Source organism: Rhea pennata, chromosome 1 (genome assembly GCF_028389875.1).
Source record: "Rhea pennata isolate bPtePen1 chromosome 1, bPtePen1.pri, whole genome shotgun sequence".
NCBI classification, from domain to species: domain Eukaryota; kingdom Metazoa; phylum Chordata; class Aves; order Rheiformes; family Rheidae; genus Rhea; species Rhea pennata.
This window is the reverse complement of record NC_084663.1, coordinates 190,196,261-190,223,991: the sequence shown is the minus strand read 5'-3', so window position 1 is coordinate 190,223,991 and position 27,731 is coordinate 190,196,261. Positions and strand designations below refer to the sequence as shown.

Here is a 27,731-nt window from a genome sequence, read left to right as displayed (position 1 = left end):
GAAGGGCTAGAGATACTAGAACAAAGATGGCAACTAGAAGAATAATTTCTTTAAGCAAAGCATAACACTCTAAGGCTGCCAAGAAGACATGCCAGTATGAGTTTGTTATCATAATATGGCACAAATATGTTCATTTTCAATTCAGAAATTTCCAGTTAAATATAAAAAAAACAAGAATAAAAGTAATTGGAAGTTCTTGGCAAGAAGATTAAATCAGCCCTTTAGTTTTGGAAGCTGCTTCACTCCTACAGTCTTTTTAATTGCTCCTTTTTTGGGATCAGTCACCTTCTGGTTTCCTGGAACGCGGCACCTTCCTCTGAAATAAAATGGGTGAAGATAGTCATGAAGTGTCACATTTCCTACAGAAACCTTGACTGACAGAAATTTTCATGCTTTTTATATTGACACAACTGATTATTATGTTTAATTAATAAACCTGAAGGAGAGAAAATAAGTTTTTTCCTGGTTTTGAGGGCCAGTAGAGCATTTAATTACTCTGTGTACAAACTCAGTCCTCATTTTATTATACCTGACTACTTCCTGTTATCTAAATGATAGCATATAAAGAACATGAACTGAATGTTAAACACCTGCACAAAGAAAGACAACTGACTAAGGAACTATTTTCATTAGTTACATAATCCCTATCAAGAAATAGAAAAACACTTCTTGAAGATGTAGCTACAGTCTTCTGCAGGTACATCACTCTGGAGACCCGTGATTTTCAGTCCACGATCTTACACAGGAAATGCTGGCAGTAGACATCTGTGATGGTAGTCCTATCATACCTACAGCACTTACATGAAGACAACAGGAACTGTTTTCATCTTGATCTTCTAAGTGAAATTGGTGGGAACACAAACAGATTTCCACAGGGAAAATGGTGATTCCACAAACTGGGCCATTCTCATGATGAAGCAGGATACATCTCTACTTTTATGCAAAGAATCTTTTTTTCTCTCTCTGTTCATCACTACAGTGGACAGATAGCACTTCACGTACTCTAACAGCTATATACAGGGTTTCAGTATTTCTCCCAAATAATAAGAGTTCTGAAGGAAAATATATCACAGGATCACCTCTTTATATTCATGAGGATAGCAAGAGAAATATTTTGTTATGTAGTAGAAATCGTGATGACATGATCTGGGAAAGTTTCAAATTTCTGGGCAAACAGCCAACAAAGCAGTCTCCAGGGCTTGCTAGTCCTGTTCTTGAGACTAATTATTCCTTTTTCTCACCTCTTAAAAGCAGCATGGTCTTGAAGGGAGAACTGGCCCCACAGGGATATGAAGATGATTCCACTTAGAGCTTTGAAGACCAGAATCAAAGGCCCACATTTTCTCAGTAATCAACTGATTATTCAAATTCCTATCAATTGATTATTCAAACTCCACTGATTAACCAAAGAGCCATGGTAGAGTTGATCCAAGCAGACAAGGTATGTCTGTGTGGCACTTGGTAGGCAGCATAAGCTCCTTCCAGTCATAACCAGCTGGACTTAAGACAGCTGCAAACCCAAAGCCAGATAGTTGCTGCTAGTGCAGTATTAAAATGGAGTTAACAGACCCTGCTATATGCCTGGGTTAACAGTAAGGGGCTCAGAATGACAGTAAAGTGGTTGCTCAGATTGTATAATAGATATGAGGAATCAAGACATAAATGTTTTTCCACAAATGCCAGCTTTCCTGTTTTCTTGTTTTACTGTGAAATACCATCAAAGGACCTCTACTGAACTTGGCTTCTATGTTTGACTGTCCAGTAAACAGAATGCATCAAAAATTAGTGTTTACAATTACCATTCAGAAGTGTAACAGTGTTGCTTTAAAACACAGATTGTTTTTTCCATACCTGCACCTGTCATAAAAATCTAACATTAAAACAACCATTGAATACTGTTTCTTAGTAGGGTTTGAGATCCAGTGAAGGCAGGTGGTTTCTGAAAGGCCAACAGAAGTGAGGTAAGAACTCTAGGCAGAAAATTTTGAAGTTATTCTCAAGGACAGGTTTAATTTCGATTAGGCAGGTCTTCACTTACTTTAATGAAATTATTTCTCATTAGCATCAGTTTGAATGAATATCTTTCAGGCAGTAAATCAATATATAATTAAAAAGGAGTAACATAACAATGGCTGTGTTAACTTTGTGACTGACAACGGTATCCTTATACTTAGCATTTCCTGAAAATACTAACTATGCCAAATCCCCCATCTTTATGTCTGTGTTGCCAACTAAGACCAAAGTTTGAACTTAAAGTTATAAGTCATGGGTTTTAAAAGCCAGGGCCTTCCAAACTATGTAGTCCTTAGTGCTTTCAATGTTAAAAGAAAAAAACTCTTCTGAGGGGGAGTGGGCAAAAGGGATATTTTGTTATAATATGTGTCTTCTGAGACTAGTAAGTACAAGCAATTTTATTTTCCTTTCTTTTTTACTATAAAGAGAATTACAGATACTTACTCTCATGTAATTTAAGAATAAGCAATGATCTGCTAAAATAAATTAATAAAAATAACACAGCAACAAAAAATCCCAACAGATAATCATAGCACAGTGCTATTTCTCAGCAAATCTCAGTATCTGGCTGATGGTATTTACTCTCTCCACAGAGTGAATTTTCCTAGTCCCAACTTCTCGTCCTCCTCCACAGGGAGCTATGTTAAACATTCACAGGACCAGAACTACCATACTTGTGGTATATGGGGAATCTCAGACCCATACGGTGCTTGTTCAATGCTGAGAAACTTCAGTTGCAGATATTAGCTCATATTGTACCAATATACTCTCCTGGAGCACGAAGCTCCAGTGTTGAAATTTAAGAAATCCTATTACTCTACAGATGCAGAATATTCTGCACATATAGAACGAAGGGATAAAGCAGGTAAGTAAGTACGTCTACACAATTTCATGTTTGTAATTTACTCACTGTTTTTAATGCTGTCAATATGTATTGCGTATGCTTGTTTTAATAATACAGTAAGTGTTTGGCTTTGTCTAAGAATAATTATTGTGACATAGAAACCGCAGGGAGTCTCCAAATAGAAAATATTTGGGAAAGTACCACAAGCAGTATTTTATCTGCCTACCCTGTTTTCACACAACTTTGAAGGAAATCTGCTTATGGTGACTGAAGGCAGGATACCGGGTTCAACATACTTCTGAGCTGATTCCCTATATTCTTAGTACTTTATGTTGTTCATGTTTCCAGTTCAGTTAAAAAACAAATCACTTTCAGTTTAAAGCTTTCTCACAAGAACTACAACCAGAAATATATTTTATTTCTATATAGCTTCAGCTGGGCTCTGTTGACATTTAAATTTTTGAACCCACATAACTAAGACCTGGCATACTTTGACCAGAAAGCTGTTAAACAATTAAGCCTTTACACATTGCCATCTAAAATTATATACATTCTTAACCACAAAAAGCTTTGCAACCTTTGCTGACTGAACAGGTCCAGGCTAAGCACTTAATTTAGTTACTCTTAATAGACTAGAGGGCATAATTGTTGCTCAAACTCTGCAGTAATACAGAAAAACCTGATCATTTTTTAAAAGAGATCGAAAGGGAAGAACATCAGAAATATTGTCAGATTCCAAAAAGGCCACTTAAATGTTTGAGTACTTCATCGTCAGTCCTGCAACATACTTAATATTAAATAAATTTGACTGTAAGGCAGTACCAAAACTATGTTAAACATTACTATTCTGTCAGCAGGATTATGTTTCGTGATATTTAATATGAGCAGGAAGTTAGAGTATTCAAAGCAAAAAACAAGAAACCAGAAAACAGAGGGAATATAAAAGAAACTTACCTCAGTATTTGGTTTTCTCTCTTCCCTGTCACTGCATCTAGTTTTTGCCTTTCAACAAATTTAAGTGCAGCTGAGGTCTGTAATAGTCACATTTTTACAAAACAAGTTAATTCCTAACCACAGTCACAGTTAAGGAATTAAAATATTTTCAAACTAATTTAGACCAGCTATGGCCTTATTGCAGCAGAGTACTTTAGGTGCGTATTATACTGATATCTTGTTGATTTGGGGACTGAAATACATTCAAAAATTTCTTGCTGTACAAGCATACTATTATTTACTAAAATGGATAATCAGAAAATACGTAATTCCAAATCAGCATATTTTTGGTCCAACTGCCTAGAACTCCATATCTTTAATGAAGAAGCAATATGCTTCTAATATACTTTCCCATATGAGAAACAAAAGTAATTAAATTATAATAACTTAGTTGTACTTTTGAATGATTAAGTCACTAACTAAGACTAGGAACTACTTTAAAAAAATACCACAGCATGGAAATCTCTACATATTCTGGAAGTCATGACTACAGTACTGGACATACCAAATATCTAAAAAAGCAGTTATTACCCTTAGTAATAACTAAGGGTAATAGTAACTAAGTGAAAACATAGTTAGTATAATAACTAAGTAAAAACAGAAAAGCCCATGATAATTTAAAAATATAATTTAAAAAATGGCTGCTTAGAAGCAGTCTTCTCCTCTGCTTCTGCTGAAGGCAGCAGGAGAGATCCAAAAGAAAATGGGAAAAAAAATCAGAAAAGCTTTTAGAATCTGAGAATTTTAAACATTTATGAGTAAAAAGCTTCCATTGTATTTGTTTATTAAGAGCTACGGAAAAGCACAAATATAATACGGAAAAAAATATCCAGAAAAGACAGCACATCCATTTTTTAATTAAGACAGGGTATCATTGGAATATATTGTCACAGGATAACAATATCCTGTGGTAATATTTACTTTGGAATGTATGGAAAATGTTAGCTTATGGGTATATCTCTCTCTAACTCAACCGCTGCCAACTTGACAGCACAGGCTCTAGGACAGTGAAATTTTAATACAGCCAAAAAAAAAAATCTGGGCTGATCATAAACTTATTTATGCCTCCATTGTTAAAATGATCTGTTAAATTGAAGGCACGCATATGCAGATTTTAAAATAGCATAAAGGCAACAATCAACTCTAGTAGTAGCATAGTAAAACAGGCCCTGAAGGGACCAGACAGGTCAATGATTCTTTTGCAACCGAGAATCAACCACGATGAGGTTGACTACCGTGTTTGGATGAGTCACGTAAAAGGTAAACATCTGATCTAAATTAATCATCTACAGTCTGTTACAGCTCAGGAAAAGAAACAGATAACTCTGGAGGAAATTAATTTCATTTTAATCTAAAACAAGTGTCTTAGTTTGTGCTTTAAACGTGCTTCTGTCTCTCCACAGATTACAGAGAATACTTTTACAATGACTTTAGACTGGATGTTCACCATACAGAGAACTAAAGCTAGGCAAAATGAATCTGAAGATGATTATTTTGCCTTAAAATTATTTTGAAATAATGGGATTAATTACTGAAAATGTAAGCACTGTCTTCAGTGCGGATGGCAAAATCCTAGTTCTTAATGCCTTCCCTAATGCATATTCCTTACTTCAAACAGTATTTTATAAATGTTTAAGTATAGCTGAACATAATTTAAGAATGCAGGGGGCACTCCTCTTGCTAGCATGTTCAGTAATAAAATCATTTTCTTCTTCCTGCATTTCTCAGTGTCACTGCTAATATGAAGAAATTAACAGTTATCATTGGCATTTCCTGAGCTTTTACTTGGTCTAATGTTGGAAAACTAGCTTAAGTAGTTCTTTCAGATTCCCCAAAGCAGCAATGAACCATGTAAGAGAATCACACGCCTGCTGTGCAAACACATGGAAACATTGCTAATTACAACCTTTCACCCCAGTTAGCTATGCCAGGGATTCAGTGACAGTCATTCCACTGCATAGTTCTTGAGTATCACACTAAGCTATTACTTTTACATTATTCAGGAATTAAGAGGTCTTTCAGAATAAGAAGTACTAAAAATCTTTAAAGGTTCCTCGCAATTCATTTTAACCATTTTTATGTATTACTTAATTTGTAGCAATAAAATCTAATACCTGATTTCATAAAAATAAGGTACCTCATCCATTCCCTCTGTTGTAAATTTAATTGAAGTAAATACTGTTTGTCATTCTGAGTTGGTAGGCTAACTTTTCTTTAAAAGAAAAAAAAAAGAGAGAACATGAAAAAGAGGAAATAAAACTTAACATGAGTGTCACCGCTGTTTACAATTTTGTTCTGTTCATCCGAACAGACATTAAACAGCAGCCTGGTATTCTCATGACTACTGGATGGGCAAGCAATTATCAGACAATTGCTTCAGCTTTCTCAGTGAAGGGCACTAGGATTATCCCTCCTTGGAAGCAATGAAATTCCAATTGATGCAAGAAAGAAAAATTATTTAAAAATAAACAAACTACAAGCCAAATAAAGTAATCCTTCAATTATTAGCTCTGAAAAGTAAATAATCAGCTGATATGGTAGATGGATACAGTGATAACAGACTGTTGCCTCATGGCATTAATAGCTGCTGTTGCTCTACTAAGAGAGCATAAATGATTTTTAAAAGCTATTAAGCTACAAAGTTTTTTCTTACCTGTAAGATCTCTGAGAGGTACATGCGCCGCTCATCATTGGCTTTGTGGTAAGCCTACATTTAAAATAAGGAATACATGCTACAATTAATTAAAATATTTAAAAAGCTGAATTGTAAAGGAAGAAGCAAACAAAGGCCAGAACATTTTCAGTGATGCACTTTCAGCAAGCTCACAGTCCTTGGCAGGAAAGGCTAAGTCCTGCACTTGGGGAGGAACAACCCCATGCACCAGAACATGCTGGGTGCTGACCTGCTAGAAGCAGCTTGGCAGAAAAGGACCTGATGGTCCTGGGTCACAACATGAGCGAGCAATGTGCCCTTGTGGCAAAGGAGGCCAACAGCCTCCTGGGCTGGAGTAGTGTGTCCAGTTCTGGGCTCCCCAGTACAAGAAAGACAAGGATTTACTGGAGAAAGTCCAGTGAAGGGCCACAAAGATTAAGGAACTGCAGCATGTCTTATAAGAGAAGAGGTTGAGAGAGCTAGGCCTGTTCAACCTGGAGAAAAGGCGACTCAGAGGAATCTTATCAATGTGCATAAATATCTGAAAGGCAAGACTAAAGAGGATGGGGCCAAACTCTCCTCAGTGGTGCACAGTAATAGAATGAGAGGCAACAGTCACAAACTGAAATACAGGAAGATCCATCTGAGCATAAATGAGGGTGTCTGAACAGCCAGAGAGGTTATGGAGTCTCCATCCCTACAGATGTTCAAAACGTGACTGGACATGGTCCTGAGCAGCCTGGTCTAGCCTGGACCCTGACTGAGCAAGGGGGTTGGACCAGACAATCTTCTGATGTCCCTTCCAACCCCAGCTACTCTGTGATTCTGGGATACCTATTATGTGTTCCACTGTTTTAAACTGTTTGTCAGACAATATAATGGCTTTTACAGATTAGAAGCATACAGTGATACGAACCTTTGCCTCTTGTTCCAGTCTAAGTTCATAGTCTTTTAGCTGATTCTGGAGACTTTTCTTCTCTTCTTCTAGTTGCTTAAGAACCTGCTTTAAGGAACTCTGTGGTTACAGTAAACAAAGCAATATTTTACAAGTATTTCCATTCTGTATAAAGACAGTCAGAAATTACCACCACAGTCCTTATTCTTCAGGAATTACAACCTTTGCTATTCTATTTGCTTAACATTCACTTTTTGTTTACATGATTCCTGCTGGCACATCAGAGACAAAAGTGATTAACCATGTGCTACTATTATCAGTTCTGCACTACAGATTTCCACCGTGTTAAGATGACATAGATTTAGTTTTCTGTCCTGCTGCTCCCTGTTAGGTATGCCAAATCACCTTGTGGTGACCATCCTAAATTGCTCCCTACCTCCAAACAAAGGTCACTCCCATGGCTACTTTTTTCATGGGAGGATTTCAGATCCCACCTGGAGATCCATTTTGAAACTGCTTGCCAGGAGAGCTGATGGACTGCCTGAAGGGTCACATGGCATTTCAGAGGTAACTTACAACAACCTGGCTAGAAAACAGTATGTTTTGGGGAAAATATCTCTTAGTTGTATAGCCATTTACTTTGTCTACAGTTGGGATGAGCTGGAATAACAGTGCTGGAGTCCATTTTGGTTACTGGCACTGGCCAGTTCTTTGCTTGCTATGGAGTGAGAACACGCTGTGAATGTATACCCAGGCGTGACCTCAGTTTTTATCACAGGCAACTGCTTCTCGTAATTGAGAATTGATCCATTTTCATGAATTGATCCATTCCATCCACGGTATACATTCTTACTGGGATGCTCTAAGAGTTGGCAACTTTTTAATTCCTTGCCTCAAACTATTAACAGTCAGTTTATACCTATGTCTTCTTGCATTATCTTTAAAACAATTGCTCTTCTTCCTCCCTGGTGTTTGCCACCAGGATGTATATATGAAAAACTGGAACATTTTTTTTCCAGTATTCATTTTGCTAGAAAAAATAAGCTGAGCGAATCTCACGTAACAGGCTGTCCCTTTCTCTGCTCATCATAGTAGCCTTGTACATAGGTTGGAGCTCACCCTTAATGATGGGAGAGTAGACCCATAGACAGTACTCCAGAAGCCATCTCACTGCCTTGAAGAAAGGTAGTAATACTTCTTTATCTGTATAGAAAAATTTTAGGATTGTGTTTTCCTTTTTCATAGCTGGTGATAGCTCACAGTCAATGATGCCTCACAGTCAATATAGATCAAACAGCACCTCCATATTCTCCTCTGCAGCTGTGTCCAGGTGATCAGCTTCCAGTTTTTAACAGAATTTGTTTACTATTGCCTCAAATCTTTGGTTTATATTATTAAATTTGAATCTCATTTTTAATGATGTAGTCCTCAGTGTCATTCTACTTTTACACAGCATGCAGATCCCTATCATATTACATAATTAGTATCAGGAGAAAATATCTTATTCATTTTCTACTACATGTGTCAAAGATAAGAATAAAATAGTGAGATGAGTTGTAAACTTGATTCTGGAAGACAGTTGCTTGTACTCTCCCTCACCAGTCTCCGCTACCATGTTCCATTTGCCAGCTCCTTACCCCTTTAACAAATCTACTGATTTTCATTTTCTTCAGATCAATCAGTCGCTTCCCATGTGACACTGTACCAGATTCTTTATGAGAGATCACAGCGAACAAAATTACTGTATCTATCCTTCAAATAGATGTCCCATAAAAGGAAGTCAACAAGTTTTCCCAGCAGGAACCACCTTTAAGAAATCTGTATTTCAGTTTGGTTTTGCCCCAATTATGCCTCTCTTTCTCCCTCTTAAATCTACACAAAAGATTTGCTTTTCTCCAGCTGTACACAATGTCACCATGCACAGCTTTATTAAAACCACTTGCTATCGTATCAATGACATACCAAGCCAGTTCTTTCAGAATCCTAAGGTAGAGATTACCCATTTCCCTCAATTTGTGCATATGTAACTCCTTGAGTTTTCCTCAGTATTTGGTTACAGTCATGTCCTCTTCCAAGCACTTATTGACATTAGCTATTTCTTCATTTATGCTACATTTCGTTGTTTCTCTCCTCACTGAAAACTTAGGCAATATATACGTTTAAATTACAGCAAATTAATTCATCATCATGTTATATAAGTTTTTGACTGGCTTTTCTACAATGTTCTTCTAGATTTCCTAAGCCTAAAGGAATATTCCCTCCTTTTCATTCATGATTTTGTGATAAAATGTTTCAAACACAGTATCCATTGAGATCTTCATTATTAACAGCATTTTTTTTCTAGGCTTTATTTGGAAATATCACGTATGATACAACTGCTGGAAACTGTCATCTAATAATATTATATCCAAATTAATATCCATCCAAATATTATATTCCTATCTATATTTAACTATATGGATAGGGTTCAGTTTGAGGTGAGGATATCTAAATTTGGTTGTCCATGTAAGAACTGAGCTCCCACTATAGTCACAGTCAGTACAATCAATGAAACTCAGAATTATTCAGCTAAGCAACTATGAAGAACTCAGTTCAGTTGCTTACACCCAGATGACTGGGACTGCCATCTGAGATGCCGTAGGGTATCCAAGAACAGCCATGTGTTGATGACAGGTATGACACCAGAATTGTAGAAGGCACATGCCCTTCTGGACTGGCAGCGGGCTACTCTGCACTGAAATAGCTGCAAGTTCCTTTGTTTACACAGCTATCCCAGCACAGATGTCTACTTGGATAAATCTAGACATGAACCTATAGGCTCAGCTGACTGTATTGACTAGACCTCCACTGCCTGTAATAGAAACTAAACATTAGCTTACAAATAGACATCTATATACAGACAAGTAAATACTAGTTTCTTAATATTTAACTCATTCATATTGTTTCAATGTGTATTTCAATATTATTTCTTAATATTATTTCAATAAGAATCTATTTCCTATCCCTTCTCTAGAAGATTTAATCCAAACAGATGATGAAGTAAGAACTAAGTTCAAGAATGTAGAAGACTATCAATCACATCTGCACCATAGCACATTTATGTCTGTTTTGGACTTTCCTGCAAAACATCTACCTTTAATACCTCTTATCACATCATGTTCCTATTATCACTACATTAGATTTCAAGCTAGTCAGGTCCTTCCATTTGTCTGCCTAGTCCCCTTGTGTGAAATAAGCATCTGTTTCAGATTCTTCTTTTTCTTTTTATTTCTAACTCAAGCATTCTCCTACCCAGAATAGGCTGAATTCTTTCACTTTCTGTACTGACTACCTGACCATTGTCTTAGCAGTAACAGTTATTTCCTTTTACTATCCTTAATGCTTTGTTATGTCCTTATTTAACACGTACATATGAGACAGAGGAAGGAAGATAATATGGATCTGTCCAAGTATTCCTTTGTGTGTGTGTATGTGTGTGTAGTTTTTCCTCTACTTATCATGCAAACCCCTGCTCCAGGAGGCCATATAGTCTATTTCTCAGAAAGATGTTTACAAATATTTGTCAATATTTGTCAAAAAGTCCTTAATAAAAATCTTAAGCCAACTCTTGATCTTCATGTTATTGTTATAATTGTTCCTTTAGTTCCTTGGTCAGATCAGTTTCCACCTGTCTGGGCATCTCTCCAGCCTGGCACAGTCATCCTTGTCTGTTCCAGAGTGAACTTGAAAATGTCATTTGTCATTACATGAAAGATTATGTCATTCTTATAAAGAGCCTTTTCACTTCAAATCAACAACTTATATCCTTGACCTTGGACACTATCAAGCCCTTCCATTTGCTGAATCTGAGAAGTAATAGTCCTACCAATGGTTTCTAACAGCCACCAAATACATACACCTGCCTCTTCTGTTTGAAATTTCTAGTTTTCTCCTTTCTATTATCTGCAGATCATTCTTTTATTTTCTCCGATAGTCTTCAGTACATCTTTTTTTTTTTCCCTTATTCAGCTCCAAACCTTATTCTTCACTAAAAAAATTAAAGTCTGTTATTGAGATTCCCCTAGGAATGATTTTCATTAAAGTCAGGATTTTGCAGTAGCATGGCAAAAGAGGAAGTGCTTTCAAAACATGTGCCAAGAGAAAATAACCATTGCTTTTTTTTTAAAAAAAAAAAAAAAGTGATAGAAGAGCTATATCTTTCAAGAATGCTTCACCATGACTGAACTGTTATTAACTTTAATCTGTTATAATAGACGCACTGGAGACATGGAAAGCATTGGGGTTTTTGTTGTTTTTTTTTCCTCCTAATTAAAGCAGAAATACCTTGGATGCAGTTGAAACATTTGCCCTAATACAGAATGCTCTTACATTCAATATAGTCAGAGTTGGCTGATTCAAGGAGAAAAAGTAAACTGCAGATTAAAGAGACAATTTGGCTAAATTCCACTAGAATCATGTGCTGTTTCATTAGGACATCAGTGTCTGTAGAGAGTTAAAAGACAGACAGAGAAGGCCTCAGCACTGTCAAGCTAGGATACTCATCTTTTTCGCCTTCTTGACCTGACTGCACCTTAAAGATTATAACCATGTGACCTGCCTATAACGTATTTTATATCACCACAGTAAATTTAAACACAGTAAAAATGGAAATTCATGCTACTCTCGTGACTCGCTCTGTGCAAACCCAGGCCCCACTACTTATTCTCCCACTAGATAGTCCACCAGTGTTATGTAAGACAGCAAGACTTGGCATTGCAGCTGTTAGTTGTGACAGGCAATTGGATATCCCCTTACTGATGCTATTGGTCTAATTCTTTTGAGTTCCTTCTTCTAAAGAGCAAATTGCTTTTAGATCTTTTTTCACTGCATCATTTCAGAAGTGTTGTCCATTTTTTGCTGCCAATGCAGCTGGTTCAGTGCAGATGCTGGGGGACCGATTCAACTCTAGAGGAATGACGATACCCAAATGCAATTAAAAAAAATGTACTATTCACTGTACCATTGCTTTTGATGAGCAAGCAGATAGAAATAAATTAATAATGTGATGAAAGTATATGGTTACCATGTGACTAAAGTATATAGTTAGCATTTCTACAGTGTCTGTATGCCTCATAATTTGCAGTGTATTTACCCTCACAATACTCTTGTGAATTAGAAAGTGGAATTATTCCCAGTTTACAGATTGGAAAATGAAGCTCAAAATGAAAAAGGAACTTATCAGTCTAAATTGCACTTCAGAGAGAATTTAACATCCTATTTTTAATAACAGAATCTATGCAATGCCTGACATTCTTCACATCTGGTCTTGTCATAAAACTTAGGGAGGTATCTGGACTGTTGCTACTGTACTTGCTATACGCAATCCTAAACTGCTTAGTTTGCTGTTGAAAACCTTTACGGAGTTTCAAAGCAAAGCTTCCCATTGGTCATGTTCCTCATGGGATACAACCTGGTAAGCATGCTCTACCCATATAATAGCCTAAAAATTAAGCTCACACAGAAATTAGAAGACTTACATTTTAGTCCTCTATAACCTTAAGAGTTTGAATTCACAGCATCTCATATCCTGAGAGTGCCTTCACCATTACAGTTAGTAGCAGTGAGACAATTCTTGAAGCCAGGCCACTAAGCAGTCAGGAATGCAAAATTTACAGGGATGGAGAGGAAACAAGTGGGAATAAACTGTTTTCTACAAGTCCAACAATGAAAGTACTTCCTAAGCTGGAAGTAGTTTAAGGCCTTTTTACATATGTCTTCTAAAGACTTGAATATAAAAAGCATGAGCAGACCTTGGAACCCAAGACATTATCTCCTCTTCCGCAGGGAAAATGTCCTTATTACTACAGTGCCTGGGTGATTTTTGTTTGTTCTCTTTGATTTTATCCTATATGAAGGAAGGGTTTCAACTCTGAATAGCAATTACAAAAATTACAAAAAGGTCTAACTCATGGCTGCAAGATGATGTCTATTCCTGTTTAGAAGACAGGATTTCAAACACAACTCAGGCATTTCTTACTGACTTCCCGTTGGCATTCCCTCTCTTTGCACTCTTTTGGGAATTCCAAGCTTGATGCCCCTTTCTCAGTTAATACATAGGAAACTTAGGCACCCAGTTCAGCCTTCTGACTTCTATGCCTGGGACCACGAACCTCACATTTAAATGTTGCAGTGCTTAGCAGGGACATGCTGAACTTCTGATGTGAATCTAGCCACATAGCTACTCCTACTCAACTAACAGGCCTTTCCAAGTCCCCAGTGCTATAAAACACTATTTCAACAACAGATTTTTAACTAGCAAAAATTTTAACTAGCAAAACTTTAAAAAGGTTCTGAAGACCAATTTTAGCCAGAACTGGTCATAAGTTACCCCTCACTCCTCCTGTCAACATAGGAATTGAAGAACTAGCTGAGACCTGATATATCTAAAGTCTTTAGCTGCTGTACAGCAACACTAATCAAAACAACGGCACATGAACTCAGTCAAATCATTAAGGGCTGAATTCATGTTTACTGAATCTTATGAGAAACAAGCAGAATAAATTCATTAAGGCAGATTCAATTCATGATGCTTATGGTCGTATCATCAGCTTAGTGCATAACACCCTAAATTCACAACAAAGCAAAAGCTCACAGAAATGAAATCTTAATGCAAACAGTAACATAGATTTGTAGCAGAGATCTAAGTGTATAGAAAAGCCTCAAAAGTAAGGACCAGGAAGAGATGTAAAAAAGCCAGAAGGGACTACCTGTTATTTAGTACTGCCCAGGAAGAAGGAGTTGCCAGGATGAACCAGTACAACAAATTCTGACAGGAATTTTAAAGAGTCAGGTGACTTTATTACTGGAATTGGTTTAACTGAATATTGAAATATTGCTTAAGTTAGATTTACTATAGATTCTTCTATTAAGCCTTGAATAGCTGAACAATGTATTCCTGGAAAGGAGGCGTAAGCTGACTAAGGGATTTAACCTGAATTTAAGATTCTTAATTTTCATTAAGTTGCCCATGTCAGGCCACTCTGAGGAAGCTGGTGAGCTAAAAGACACACTGAGATTTTAAATGAATACTTTCTTTATGTAAGGGAATTTTGCAAGGCTTAGCAAGATCCACTCTCAGAGCAATGATACATTATGTCCAGTATCCAGCAGCGACCAAAGCCCACAGTTTCACAAAGGGAACTCCTCTAATTACTCTCTAGTTCTTTTGTTCAAACAACTTTTCATTCAACTTAAGTTACACATTTGGCTTAACACTTGCCAGAAAACAAAATTATGCAGAATGATACTGCAGCTGAATTTTAAAGCCACCCACATAACCGATTTTCATTCTGGATTCTTCCTTGCCCTTCTACCAGTGTCAGCAGAGGTGACAATTTCTATCAATCATTCCCCAATTGACAAGGTGACAAATCCACGACATCATCAAGATGCTCAAACTTGCTTCCATCAGAGCCTTCTCACGCAGACTATTGATCCTATGGCAATTCACTCCTAATCTCCTTCAATTTTTCTCCATGAGTCAGCCAACAGAAGCAATACATCTGCCAGTTGTGTAAAAAGAAACAAGAAGCCTTTGCAATCCACTCTACTTGACATTTTAAATCAAATGCAGTTTTGTTTAGAAAATAAACTCTTCTCTCTCCAAGACCAGCAGCTGATGTTTATCAGCTGATTTACCCAAATCTTTTAGCATATCATTTTAAATTCACAAAGAGCAAAAAAGCAGTTCTATGTCTGTACTTTTATGGCAAGCAAAATTGGTTTTAGTTGATATTGATAAACTTACTAACTATATATTAACAGATATAACAGATAAAGAAAGAGCACTGTACTTGTTTAAATGCCAAGTGCCCCCTTGTGGTTAGCATGATCTTTATATTCAAAAACAGACTGAGAGTTGAACTACAGGATGCTACGATGTGTCCTGTTTGGATCAGATTTTAGCACTGGCCATGGTAAAGAAATGAGTCTGGAGACTTGTTGCAAAGTTCAGGCTCCTTCTCCATAATCAGGTGTGGCATACCACCACCCAAATCGTTATGCCAGTGGGCCCCACCATATGGCTCACAGTGGTTGCTGTGGCCTTGGGAAAGAGGAAGTGAAATTTAAGGCCTCTGTTGTTGTAGTTCAGATTGACAGGACAAAATATTGTTGACTCTGAAATGTTTTGCTTAGGAGCTCTCCTGCTGGGCCTGGAAAACTTGATTGCTTGCTTATGCATGTTCCCTGGGAAACACAGATATCCAGCAGTCCCAGTCAATTGCTAAGGAATTCTTAGAATTTTGACCAGCCACAGAGCTGGAGAACAGCCAGCTAAGGCCAGTTCATTGCAAGATTTTTACCTGATTGTGTTTTCTTTGAAATGCAAGGTGAATTTTTTGTCTCCAGAAATACCCCAAGAAGTCTGAGTAAAAAGTCTGCTGGTCCGTGCAACACCACCAGGAGGAACAATACCAGCATGACAAGGAAAGTAAAAGAAAACAAGTCAAGGAGTCATCCAAAATACTTGTTCAAGGCCAAATGGAAAGAACAGGAATGGGAAATCTGTGAGGAGGTAGGATACAACTTAGGGCCATCAGATGAGACTACAAAGCTTCCTCCAAAATCCTTAGGATCTTCACAGAAAGTTAGGTTATCAGATTCATCCGTCACGTAGAGCTATTGGTTACTTAATCCAACAAGAGTAACAAGGTTCATTTAACGGTGACTTGCTGGAATTGTCAGCATTTCCTATGCCATTATACAGTGCTGATGCTCCCTAGAGGCACTTAGCAACACCTACTGAAATACAAATTCCTAGTTGTGTGTTTTCTTAAACCCAAGATGTTCTTTCTGTTATGCTGCCAACACCTTCTTCAATGTGACATTGCCATATACTCTACTTATAGTTTAAAACTGATGGCAAAAATTCTCAGGTTGTTCTGTGGAGGTCTCAGTTCAGTGGTCACTGTCATCTCACAAAGACAGCCTTGCACAGCAAATATCTGGCCTTTAATGTCAGAATTTCCCACGTTATAATGCTGGGCATTCCTGAATATGGTGATTTATCACAGAAACCTTCATTCCTTGGCTAATCTTAACTAGAGCGTTGCTAAGGCAATGCTATCAGGAGTGTGCTCTTCTGAACTGATTTTGCAGTATGCTTTTCAGCATTTGCATACTAAAGCCTCTATCTAGGGATTCTTTCTTTCAGAAATGGTGAGAGAAAAAAGAGACAATTTTCTTTTGGCTTACAGGGGGGAATAATGCTCATCAGCAAGCATATATTTCTCCAAAACTCATTTAATGAAAAAAATGTAAACAAATGCAGAGTGTTTAATAGGGGTAAATAATATTCATATCATGTTCAGCTTTAGAGAAAAGGCATTTCTTCTGTAGTTATTCCTGAAGTATATGATATTTGTATTATTCATTGGGATATAAAAGAAATTACTGACTAAACAGTTTTCACAGTTGGAACTCCCTTGTGCTTGTCACTATTTAGAATACTTTAATTCACCCTCAATACACAAAAATGATTTTCTAAACTCTGGCTGTAAAAATTTGTGTGTTCAAGTTATTAATTCTACATTTACTGTCATGTGATACAATCATCATTTTTGGAAACAACAAAAAAAAAGAATATCTCCAGACAGTATAAGGACTTTAGAATGATAACTGTATTTAATTGGTTTAGGGATTTTTTATAGCAGGGAATCATTCATCAGTACGATTCTCATTCTGAAGGGGAAATGGTGCTAACCATCTGCAACAATTATTGTAATTTACAGTTACAGAAAATCCTCTGTGCTTCCTTGTTCATCATTTCAGAATTTACATTTGTATTCTTCTGTTTCATTCAGGTTTTTATAGCTTTCTCATTGCCAGGGTCCCTGATGACTAATCTTTTTTTATTTTCTCTGTAGTACTGGGTATTGAGGAAATCTTTTATCCTACCTATCTCTAAATGGGATGAATTACACTTTCGTCATGCTTTTCTCAATCTATCGACTATGATAAGACTCCAAATGACTATCTAAGTGAGATAAATCTCCTTACTATCTTTGAACTATTGCCTCTGACAAATATGGCTGAAATTGCTCATTAAGTTAAAAATTATTAGAGATCCCTACCAAACAGATAAAGAGATTGCATAACTTTCATTTCCTTAGGAAAACAGGGTAAAAAGAGTCAAAAATAATACTGTATTTTCTAAATATGCTCCTCAAAATGAAATCTACTTCCTAGTGTTACAATATTCTAGAAATTATGTCATTTTGCTGGAAGAATCAACTTGCTGTCTCTTCACAGAACTTCATATGCAATAGTAAGTTGAAAATTCTGAACATCATAATGTAATTTTGGTTTTATATACACACACCATTTATATAGAGAGATTTATATTCACTCTCTGCTTTTCAATTCAGAGTAAATGAGGATTGATGATTGGCTGCAAAGCTCTTTGCTTTTGTATACCCACTCACCACATCTGTTCTTTATTCTCATCTTTGAAGAAGCTACATATTCCTCCCTTCTCCCCTGAACAGAAAAAAGGTATGGAAAAATAAACACCTCAGATTGATCTGTATATTTTTGACCAATATTTTATCTGCCAAAATTAAAAGAAAAAGAGAACTCTGCATTCTCCAAGAGTGTCTGTAAATGTGCACCTACTTTTCTGACAGCTTCAGTCAAAAAAACAGTAAAGCCCTCAAAATACATCTACTATCTTCCCCTCTTTCCATCTCCAAAATAATCAAAACAAATCAGAAGGATTTTCTTTCTCTTTCTTTTTCTTTTTCTTCTCCTTTTCCTTTTTCTTTTCCTCTCTTTTTCTTCTCTTTTCCTTCCTTCTTTCTTTTTTTTCCTTTCTTTCTTTCTTTCTCTTTTTTGCTGGCTAGGAAATGGAAAAATATATTGCCTCTAATATAGAATATTGAAAGATGAAGAAAGGACTTAAAACTGCAGGATAAAAATCTATGGCATGGTCCAGAGGCTCCAGACTTCCCTAGGGGCCAGTGAACTGGGACTCTTCAAGATGCTTCCTAGACACCTTCTGGCAGTATGAAGCTTTCAGTTGTGCTGTCACTATTTCCTTCATGGGAATAGTGATCAAACCCCTTAGAATAGCTCACAGGTGAGCACAGAACAGGTTATTTAGTAGAGATTAGAAACGTACTGGATTGGGGCAGCACAGCACAGCTACTTGTAAAGGTCACAGATTGTCTCACTGACGCTTTGAGTGCTCGGCAAAAGTGTAATTGGATTGGTTAAGACAGTGTTGGCCATTAGATGGAAATAAACGTGTTTTAATACTGTAAAAGCATATATGCCAGTTGACACCCGTGCTTTATAACTTTACAGAAATAACCTTGTTTGAGGCTGACCCTACTCAAGTTTTCTAGACCAATTTATAGTTTTCTACTGTCTTCAGGACTTTTCTTCAAATATAACTCCAGCTGTATTTCCAAATGAACATGATGAAAGAGGCAAATACGATGGGAAAGATTTTGTTCTATTTTTTGTTTTTTAATTAGCTGTTTTGGAAAATAATTCAGCCAAACTAGAAAACCCCAAGGAGTCTAGGACAGTACTAAAATTGGCAGGAACATTTTATATCTGAAGGCCAAGGATCAGAACAGAAAGAGCAGGTAAAAATTATTCACATCCTGCTCACAATAGATGATTGCTCCTGCTAAACGGCACACAGCCTCCTATAAGCTCAGTGAACTCCCATCCATCTTCAGAACCTGAAGCACCAAAAAATAAGACAGAGACACTTCTGTGAGGACAAGATGTTCAAATAAAAAACTTTACAGTTCTGTCTCAGTGCTTTCAGTATTTCTGCTTACATTGCAAGATGCTACTACATTTATGTCTATCATCTCCCCTATCTCTAAAAGCTCTCAAAGTAAAAGATTTCAGCAGATGAAAGACTAAGGGAAAAACAGTCCTGAAATTAAAAATTATTTCACTTCATTTCCTACTTCCAGTTCCTTATTGGCCAAAATATTGCTGGTGTTTTCTTGGCATTTTTTTCTCAAGATCATGGAAAATATAACATACTTTGTTGAAACATAGGTGATAAAATATTAGTAAACTAAATAACATTTAAAAAAAGAAATCAGGTACCTTGTTCCGTGTTGGAAAAATGGTATATGTACTGTACAATGAGGAGCTTTCCTATTATGCAAAATGTAACTGCAACTAATTATAAATGTTAATATATACCTAAAGGTCTTATATTTTTCCATTTGTTCACAGAAATAGTTCAGCTACTCCATCTCATATGACTCACTATGTGTTCAATCACACAACCTTCATTCAGCCTAAACTTTCACAATATAAGATGATCCTTCCCAGTGTTCAGTTCATATGTACCTCCGATTTATTGATTTTACATATGCTTTATAAATTTATAAAGAACTGCAATCTCAAACAATGAAAAAGTAAGCAGGATTGATTATTTTGGTTTCGAGACAGGATCACTGATATTTTTAGGTGAAACTATTATATGAATTCTTTAATTACACTGTGATTTTCATACTTGTGCAACTAAATGCCACTGTACTCACCACAGGCATTTGATCAAAGGTACGAACAGAGGACAATTTATCTATAAACAAACAAAATATGTAAACCACTTTATATCATTTCAACATATAATCACTAATTCTATACATATAACACTTAAGAATACCCATTTCTACCTGTTGGATTTCCACGAATAACCTCCAACTTTTCTTGAAGTTTAATAATTTGTCTTTCCAGCTGTCTATTCAATTCTACTTGTGTCTCGTATCTAGTTTTCCATTCATTACCTTAAAAACAAACACAAGGTTACCCTGTTCCCCAGATTATTTCATGCTGTTGCAAACAGAAACTACTATTTTTTCAAACTGTTCCCACTTTCTTCTGGAGACTAAGAAAGTCTCCAGATAGCCATCCTCATAACTAGGAGGTATTAATTTGTACACAAAGCAGCTTGAAAATCATGGGAATTCTTTCCACTGGGCTTATTGTGGTCAGAATTTTAACCAACTCACTGCATAAATTCATGTTATCTATAGTAGCATTAATAATTAACAACAAAAAAGCTAACATGCTGCATTAAGTATTCCTTAATTTCATATTTTCAATAACACACTTATTAAAGTCATGCTTTAAATTACAAAACTTCAATTTCTACATAGAAGTTTGTATTTCTGTAAGGTCTACCGCAAAGAATTAACTGGCTGTTTCTCCTATTCAATTAGCAAGACTCTGTTACAATTCACTCACCTTCATCTTCAATACTGTTAAGTCTTTTTTCCAGTTCTGTCACCGTGTTTCTCAATTCAGATATTGAAATTTCAAGTATTTGCCTACGATATTTAGAGAAGTCAATTAATTGACTATAGTATTAATCTTATAATCAAAAGACTAAACTGAAGGTACTTTCAGAGGAGGTATCCGTTGCTCTTTCCTATGTAATTACATCATCTAGCTCACACTTTTTTAAATATATTTTCTGTAGAATTGCTATCAGTCATCAGAAAAATAGAAGTATTTCTGAAATTTTGTGAACAGAATCATTTTCATAACAAAACAACACAGGTATTTCTTAAAATTTAATAATTGTCTAGAGATCATTAGTGTTAAACAAACTCAGAGAACATACTGGCCTTGTTTCTTCATCCAAAAGAAGATGCCTGAGAAAGGCGCTATTTGAAATTCTGAATTCTTTTTTAATTTTGACATACTGCTCAATGATTAATGGAATTTTCTAAATTGCATCATATTCATGACCCACTACAAAATCAAAGCATACTATGTATTATAACTATCAGAAAAGAAAGCCAGAGATTAAAGTAAGATGAGGGTTCCAAACAAAAAAAGAAAACCACACACACAAAAGCTAAAGTCACTGTCTTTTCAATAATTTAAGCTTAATCTTGCAGGGAAATAATTTTTTTTTGCCCTTTGATTACTTTTGGATACTGGTGGGCAATCAGATAACTCACAGGTAAGTTGACCTGGAAATTGGACTCTCTTGCTCCCTTGCGAGGCCTCACCAGAAGCAGAAGCTAGTAGAGAAAGACTCTCATGAGAGCATGACCCACTGCAACACATCAGATGAGCTGCTGAGTGACTCTTATTCTTGCAAGTAGGAAAATGGTAGTGTGGCTTACTACAATGACTACAATCTCGAACAGCTTACAATTACTTGAAGAGGAAAGTACTACTAATTAAATTATTGACAATACTTATGACACAGTCTAGTTCTTCTTGGAGGTTTCTATGAAGAAGCAATCCTGCCTACAAGATCTCAGGGCTTCAGCCCATGCCAGCAGAGCTGAAAGCAAAACACAATGGTACACAAGAACAATTTGTGCTTTGTGCTTTTGTCCCATGAAGTTAAATTTGGAAGGCCAAGACTCCAAACAGTCCAAACAGTCAGACTGTTTTAAAAATCTTAGTTTTTGTGCATTAAGTCATGCAAGATGGAAAGCCATTATGTCCCCGTGCTGCCCTATTTCTTGTTTGGGTTTTTTTTGTTTTGTTTTGTTTTTGGGGTTTTTTTTTTTTTTTGTTTGTTTGTTTTTAACAGGAGAGCTATGTCAACATGGATCTTCCCTTTCAGAAAATTTTCTGAATGATAAATGCTCTTCAAAAAATAGTTACTGTTGGTTTTATCAGCCTCTGCCAACAGGGCTGATCACTGAGAAACGATATCATCTGTTGCTCTCCTCATGCTCACACTCAGTTATTGAAATTTCTTTTCCATAGTTTGGAACATCCTTTTTCAATTAAAAGCTACAGAAGCAGAAGCAGATCAACTGATGATACAAATCAGAAGAGATACGCCTGAAATAGGAAGGGCTGAAATGGCTATGAAATGTAAACAAAAGACATGGTGCCAATAAGCAGAAGGATAATTAAAGGTAATTCAAGTAAGTCTCCAGTCAGAATGAGACAGAAACCTTCAATGGGAGGTGGAGCTGGAGGACCTACAATTCCCTCTTTGCTCCATTGCTCATTTTTCCCTACCAACTTTAAATCAAAGAAATAAAATAATTAAAGAACTAGTAACTTGTTGACAAGACAGCAAGTCTGTGGGTAAGTCCCAGCAAACGACAGTTGAGAAAAACAGAGGAGTTGGAAGCACAAGATGCAGGAAAAACAGAGGAAATCTAATTTCTGCTGCTGACTTGCTCCACTCCAAATAGAAGAGGCAGATGGCTAGGAAGAAGAAAGACAGTCTTAGAATTTTGCTGATACCACTGCAATACAAACATATGAGGTTTCCTTACAGCAGATTTCAAAAAAACTCATAGGGCTTGGAAAAGAGGAAATTATGATAATGGTGAGTTTTAAAATAATATTTCAGGAAGGTAATAACACTGAAAATTAGATACAGTTAAAGCTGTTCAGAACTATAGCTAAGATGTATTGAAATCAAATTAAGTTCTCATAAAACAAATCCTAACTAGCTGCTTGCATAGATGCAGAAGGGCAACACTGCAAGAATGGGTTAAATCCAAGGTTTTGTTTTAATTTCTGTTATTTCAAAACAATACACAATTCTTACACCTTAAGATATATTCCATTCTTCCTTCTGCATCATTAGCAAAACTGCTAGCCAACTTCCAATTATGCTCCTTCTTGAGGAAGAATTATACAAAAATGATAAACTTGAATTTCCATGTGTCAGACTGTATTTGCTACACTGACAGAAAATTTCATTTGGAGATTGAAATCAATTTTTTTAAAAATATTATTAAATATTACTATTCCAACAGCACCTAGAAAGTAGCTAGCTTGAAACCTCATTATTTTAATCACTGTGTATGTAGTAAATTACAGTCCCTACACAGAGGAGAGAGATGGAAATAAGCCATTTTGACTGACTTTGTAAAAACTCCAGATTTTCATCATACTGGAATATTTTGCATTGCCAGAGTTATTTCTAATTGTGTTTGGAAGTGATGGTTCAGGCCACATGTCCGTTACTATGAATTTAATGCAGCTATGCATAGTTGCCTGCCCAAACAGAGACTTCATCTGTACTTTGAGAGACTGTGGAGTGATTTTTACCTACAATCTCATATTCACTAGACATATTAAAGGCCTCTGAGTCTTTCTTATGTCAATGGACAACTTACAGTGGAAAGCACATAAACTCTGAGAGCTGGTGTTTAAGTAATCAGTGGAACTTAACTGCATCTTTGCATTCTACATCTGTAACAGGAAAGCTCTTCTGAAGAAAAGGAGAAAAAAGCTGCAACTGAGATAAAAAAGCTGTGATTGAAATTACCGAAGAAGAAAATTGCTGAGTTTTTATTTTAGAGAGTTTACAGTTGTTATTTTACTTCAGTATGACAGCAACTCAGAATGAAAGCCATTTTCCTATACATTTTGCTAACCAGATCTGGATACTTGGTGCACGTATCAGGAAAAAAGATTGCCCTGAAGCTATTTTCTATAGTGGAGAGAGAAACAGTGAAACATTACAGGAGAAGCTTAAGGCAAATCTTCAATTGCAGGACATCAGCTCTACAACATGGCAGACCTTTACTGATTCCTGTAGAAGAGAACATATACAGATGCCTTCATCATCAATGAACAAAGCAGAAACAATACCACACATAGTGCAAAAAAGTATCACAAGGAAGAGAACATACAGCATTGAAAGCTTAAACCTTGAAACATTTGCAGTGACCAGCATGGTAAGAAAATTCTACAATTTCCTCATCATGAAAGTCACAGAAGCTGAAACTTCACAAGCTGAACTAACAGGCAATTCTATCAACATTACTAAGCATTTGACATACTTAAATGTATGGCTTTGTCTCTTTGTCTATTAAGAAGTATATTGCAGTATTATATGTCATTTCTCTCTGAGAAACACTTGGTGTGAGATTTCTCAAACAAAACCTGTAACTGAATCCTGACTATAGTAATTCAAGTCAGATTTACGCTACCAACTTCCATTAACATTTTTGAAAGATTTCATGGTATTAAATCAATAATCATTAAGAATCAGCAGGTACTTAGGTACAGACCCCTTACTGAAGGTTTTTTAAGTTTTCTCTTATAAGTTGAAGTCTCTTCTTCATGAGTGTTGAATGAGAGTGGTAGGTGGGCTGTTAACAAACTGCCTAAACAGATTAAAAATCAGAGAGAAGCCAGTAAAAAGATGACAAGGCTGAGATTTATCCCTAGGAATGCAGACATCTATCTCCAAGCTAACTAGCCTCAGCTTTCCATACAGCAATGGAGAGAATCAGGCACTTCTTCAGGGGTGATTCATCTCATTCCAAAAGAGGTATCTAAAGTAGGTCAGATGACTCACTCCTTAAAAGGGCCTCTTTGTACTCCTTGACTATAAAAGTGACTGGTTCAGATGTAGATTTCTAACAGCTCTGGTTATTGACAGTTAGGTTGGATGAATGAAGTCAAATATTTGACAGTATCATTATTGCCTATTAGTACACACAGCATTGACATGGAAAATCACTGAAGAATCTGCCTGGAGCAGCAAGTTTTTTACTCTTTCTTTCTCTGTCATGCCATCAAAATAGAGGGGTTTTATTTAAAATATATTTTCCTTTGACCAGCAAACAAGTCATAACTTCATAATGGGACTTCGACTTTGACCCCAGTCTTGCAGAAGATTCTCAGAGACACTAGCAAAAACCTAAGGTGCAGGGAGGTTAGACTAGATGAGGTAAGGTAAGGTCCCTTCCCACCTTACTGATCCCACAATTCTATGATTCTAAGATATCAGTGGAAAGCACATAAACTCTAAGAGCTGATGTTTAAGTAGTTAATGGAATTTAACTGCATCAGTGGAATTTAACTGCATCTTTGCATTCTATACCTGTACCAAGAATGCTCTTCTGAAGAAAAAGAGAGTATCTTGGTTACACTGTTAGACTACTGCTCATGAGAGTCACTATAAGCACATTTGATTATACACAGGTACAAAAAGGTCCTAGCTCCTTTTTGAGCCATTTTGAGTGCAGAAGCTGCCCAAGTATTTTCACTCTGTTAATACTGTCTTCTCCCTTCCCATGAATGAATAAACATTCTTATAATGTCCACAACTGCATGAATATTTGCAGAGAATCTCCAGTCTGGATACTGAATGAAACACTGTCCAGGGGAAAATTAGTATGTTTTAAAGTTGTTACTAAAATGCAAATATTAAGTGCCTGAATTAAGGCAGCACAGGAGCTTCTGGAATTTCCTAACTTTTCACTTAATATTCAAAAGGCAATAATGTTCTTTAATACAGTGAAAAGTGAAAATTTCCTAAGCAAACTGAGAAAGCAGAATTCAACCGTAAGCCATCCAGGCAAATCATCAGAACACTGAAACATTTGCTGCTGAAGTGAGGGGCTAACTGGTAGCAGTAACGAGCAGCATCTTCTCTGCTGCCCTTCGTTACTGTGGGATGAGGCACCGTCCTACGCGCTTCAGAGGTATTTGTCGGTCGTAGAGGAAGAGTGAAATCCAGCTTGGCAGCTTCAACGCGACTCCGCGCTGTGGGCAGGAGCGTGAACAAGGAGCGCCGCGCCGCCCATCTGGTGCTCCTCCACGCCCGAACGGAGGGGCGTGCAGGCGGTCTTGCCCTGTTCCCACAAACCAGCTCTCATCCCCATACTGGCTCCCCATCCCAGGCCCATTTTCCCTGCCCGTAGAGCACCAGACACGTTTCTCGTCGGAGAGTTCTTGCCTAGATTCCTTCTTACTTCACCTGGCTCCTCACGCCAGCCCCAGGCCCTCGGCCAGCTCTTCCTTCTCCCCACGCTTCGCCCAGCCGGTCCCAGGCTTTCACCCGCCCCCTCGGCCACCCGGCCCTCCGTCGGGTTCCACCCCGAGCCCCTCCACCTCCTGCTCCTCCTCTCCCGGGCGCAGCTTTCGCCCCAGGGGCCGGGGCCGAGGGCGCAGCTCGGCCCCGCGGCGACCCTGAGGCCTCCGCGCGGCCGGCCGCGGAGCCACCGCCCGCCGCGGGCCACTCACTGCTTCCGCCGCTCCCGCCCCAGCGCCGGCGCCAGCCGCTCGGCGCCGCCGTCCCCCATGGCGCAGCCCGCGGCCGTTGCGCGGGGCAACGGCCGCGGCGGGGCGCGGAGCAACGGCCGCGGCGGGGCGGGGCGGAGCGGAGCGCGGCGGCCTCGCTGCCTCCGGCCGGGCCGCTTGGGCCCACCCCGGGCAGGAGTTCGGCCCCGCGGGGTGAAGCGTGGGGAGCGTTAAGCTTTTCGTCACCTGCGGGACACACAAATGTGTGCTTTATTTTATTTTGTTTTATTTTTTTTACGCTTCTGTTGCACGGAAAGTAGCACGGTTTTAAATACACGCCTTGACCCACGTGTGGAGGCCGGCAGAGCACAGCGGGGCCTTGTCTTAAAAGAGTATCTAGGCGGTGTTCTGTTATTTTGTCATTTACTTCTGTTGTGCAAAGAACAAGTCTTATACTGTAACCCTGGAGATGGTTGGGTGACACGGGTACCGCTGCTTGAGCCTAAAGCCGGGGTTATGATTTTACCATTACTTGTAAGGCGGCATGAACTGCATTGCCATCGAAAAAGTCAGCCCTGAAATTTTGTGAGTTTTAGTCCTACAGCTGTAGTTTCTTACATTGAAATGGGCCGGTTTACTGATGTTGAAATAGCAAGGTCCCGATCCTCATGCTTAGTTGCATACAGCTGCTGCCTGCCTTGTGCCAGCTCTGGCACTTGTCAGTCTTCTCTCTGAGCCAATTCAGTTTGCAAACCCAGCAGAAAACCAGGAGGAAAACAGCCAAAACCCGCCACAGCTTCCTTCTGGATTAGCGATCCAGCAGGATCTAGTGTATTGAGGTAGGACAGCATTGAAGTGGAAGCCTGACTATAAGGAGAAAAATTCATTTTAACTTTGTTTGATATATTTTAGGAGAGGTGATTTCTGACAGTCTCAAGTTATAATTGATGTTTTTATTCTAATCAGTGAAATATCACTTGAGATGCAGACTGAATGCAAAATTTCCTGAGATACTTGATCAGAAACATAAATTTAGACAAATATTGCACAGTAACTGCATTTAAATTTAGCTGCTTATTTTGCCCTCAGGATTTACTGAATATTTTTAAGACATTGAAAATACATACCACATCAAACCAGTAACTTTAGTAATGACTTGGACCTAGGTTAGCTTTCATAGCTAATTGAATATACACCCTGCAGCAGAAAAAAAAATTAGTAATAGTGCTAACAAGTATTTTTTTTCAGTTTCTGAAGCAACTGTTTCAATATTAAGTTAACCAACCTATTGAATAGTTCTCAAAATGGGCAGAAAAGTCTGAGAGGAGAGAGCACACTGTAACTAAGCT

General features: G+C 37.6%; 1 protein-coding gene across 1 annotated transcript; it reads right to left on the bottom strand.

The window, feature by feature from the left end:
- Positions 1 to 213: 213 nt before the first annotated feature.
- Positions 214 to 26,444, bottom strand: CCDC169 (coiled-coil domain containing 169). Its single transcript, XM_062582880.1, has 8 exons — positions 26,386 to 26,444; positions 20,659 to 20,741; positions 20,088 to 20,198; positions 19,953 to 19,993; positions 7,420 to 7,518; positions 6,504 to 6,557; positions 3,812 to 3,888; positions 214 to 316 (listed from the first exon to the last, which is right to left on the bottom strand). The coding sequence occupies exons 1-8, from the start codon at positions 26,442 to 26,444 to the stop codon at positions 214 to 216; spliced, it is 627 nt and encodes a 208-aa protein (XP_062438864.1).
- Between the last annotated feature and the right edge of the window lie 1,287 nt (positions 26,445 to 27,731).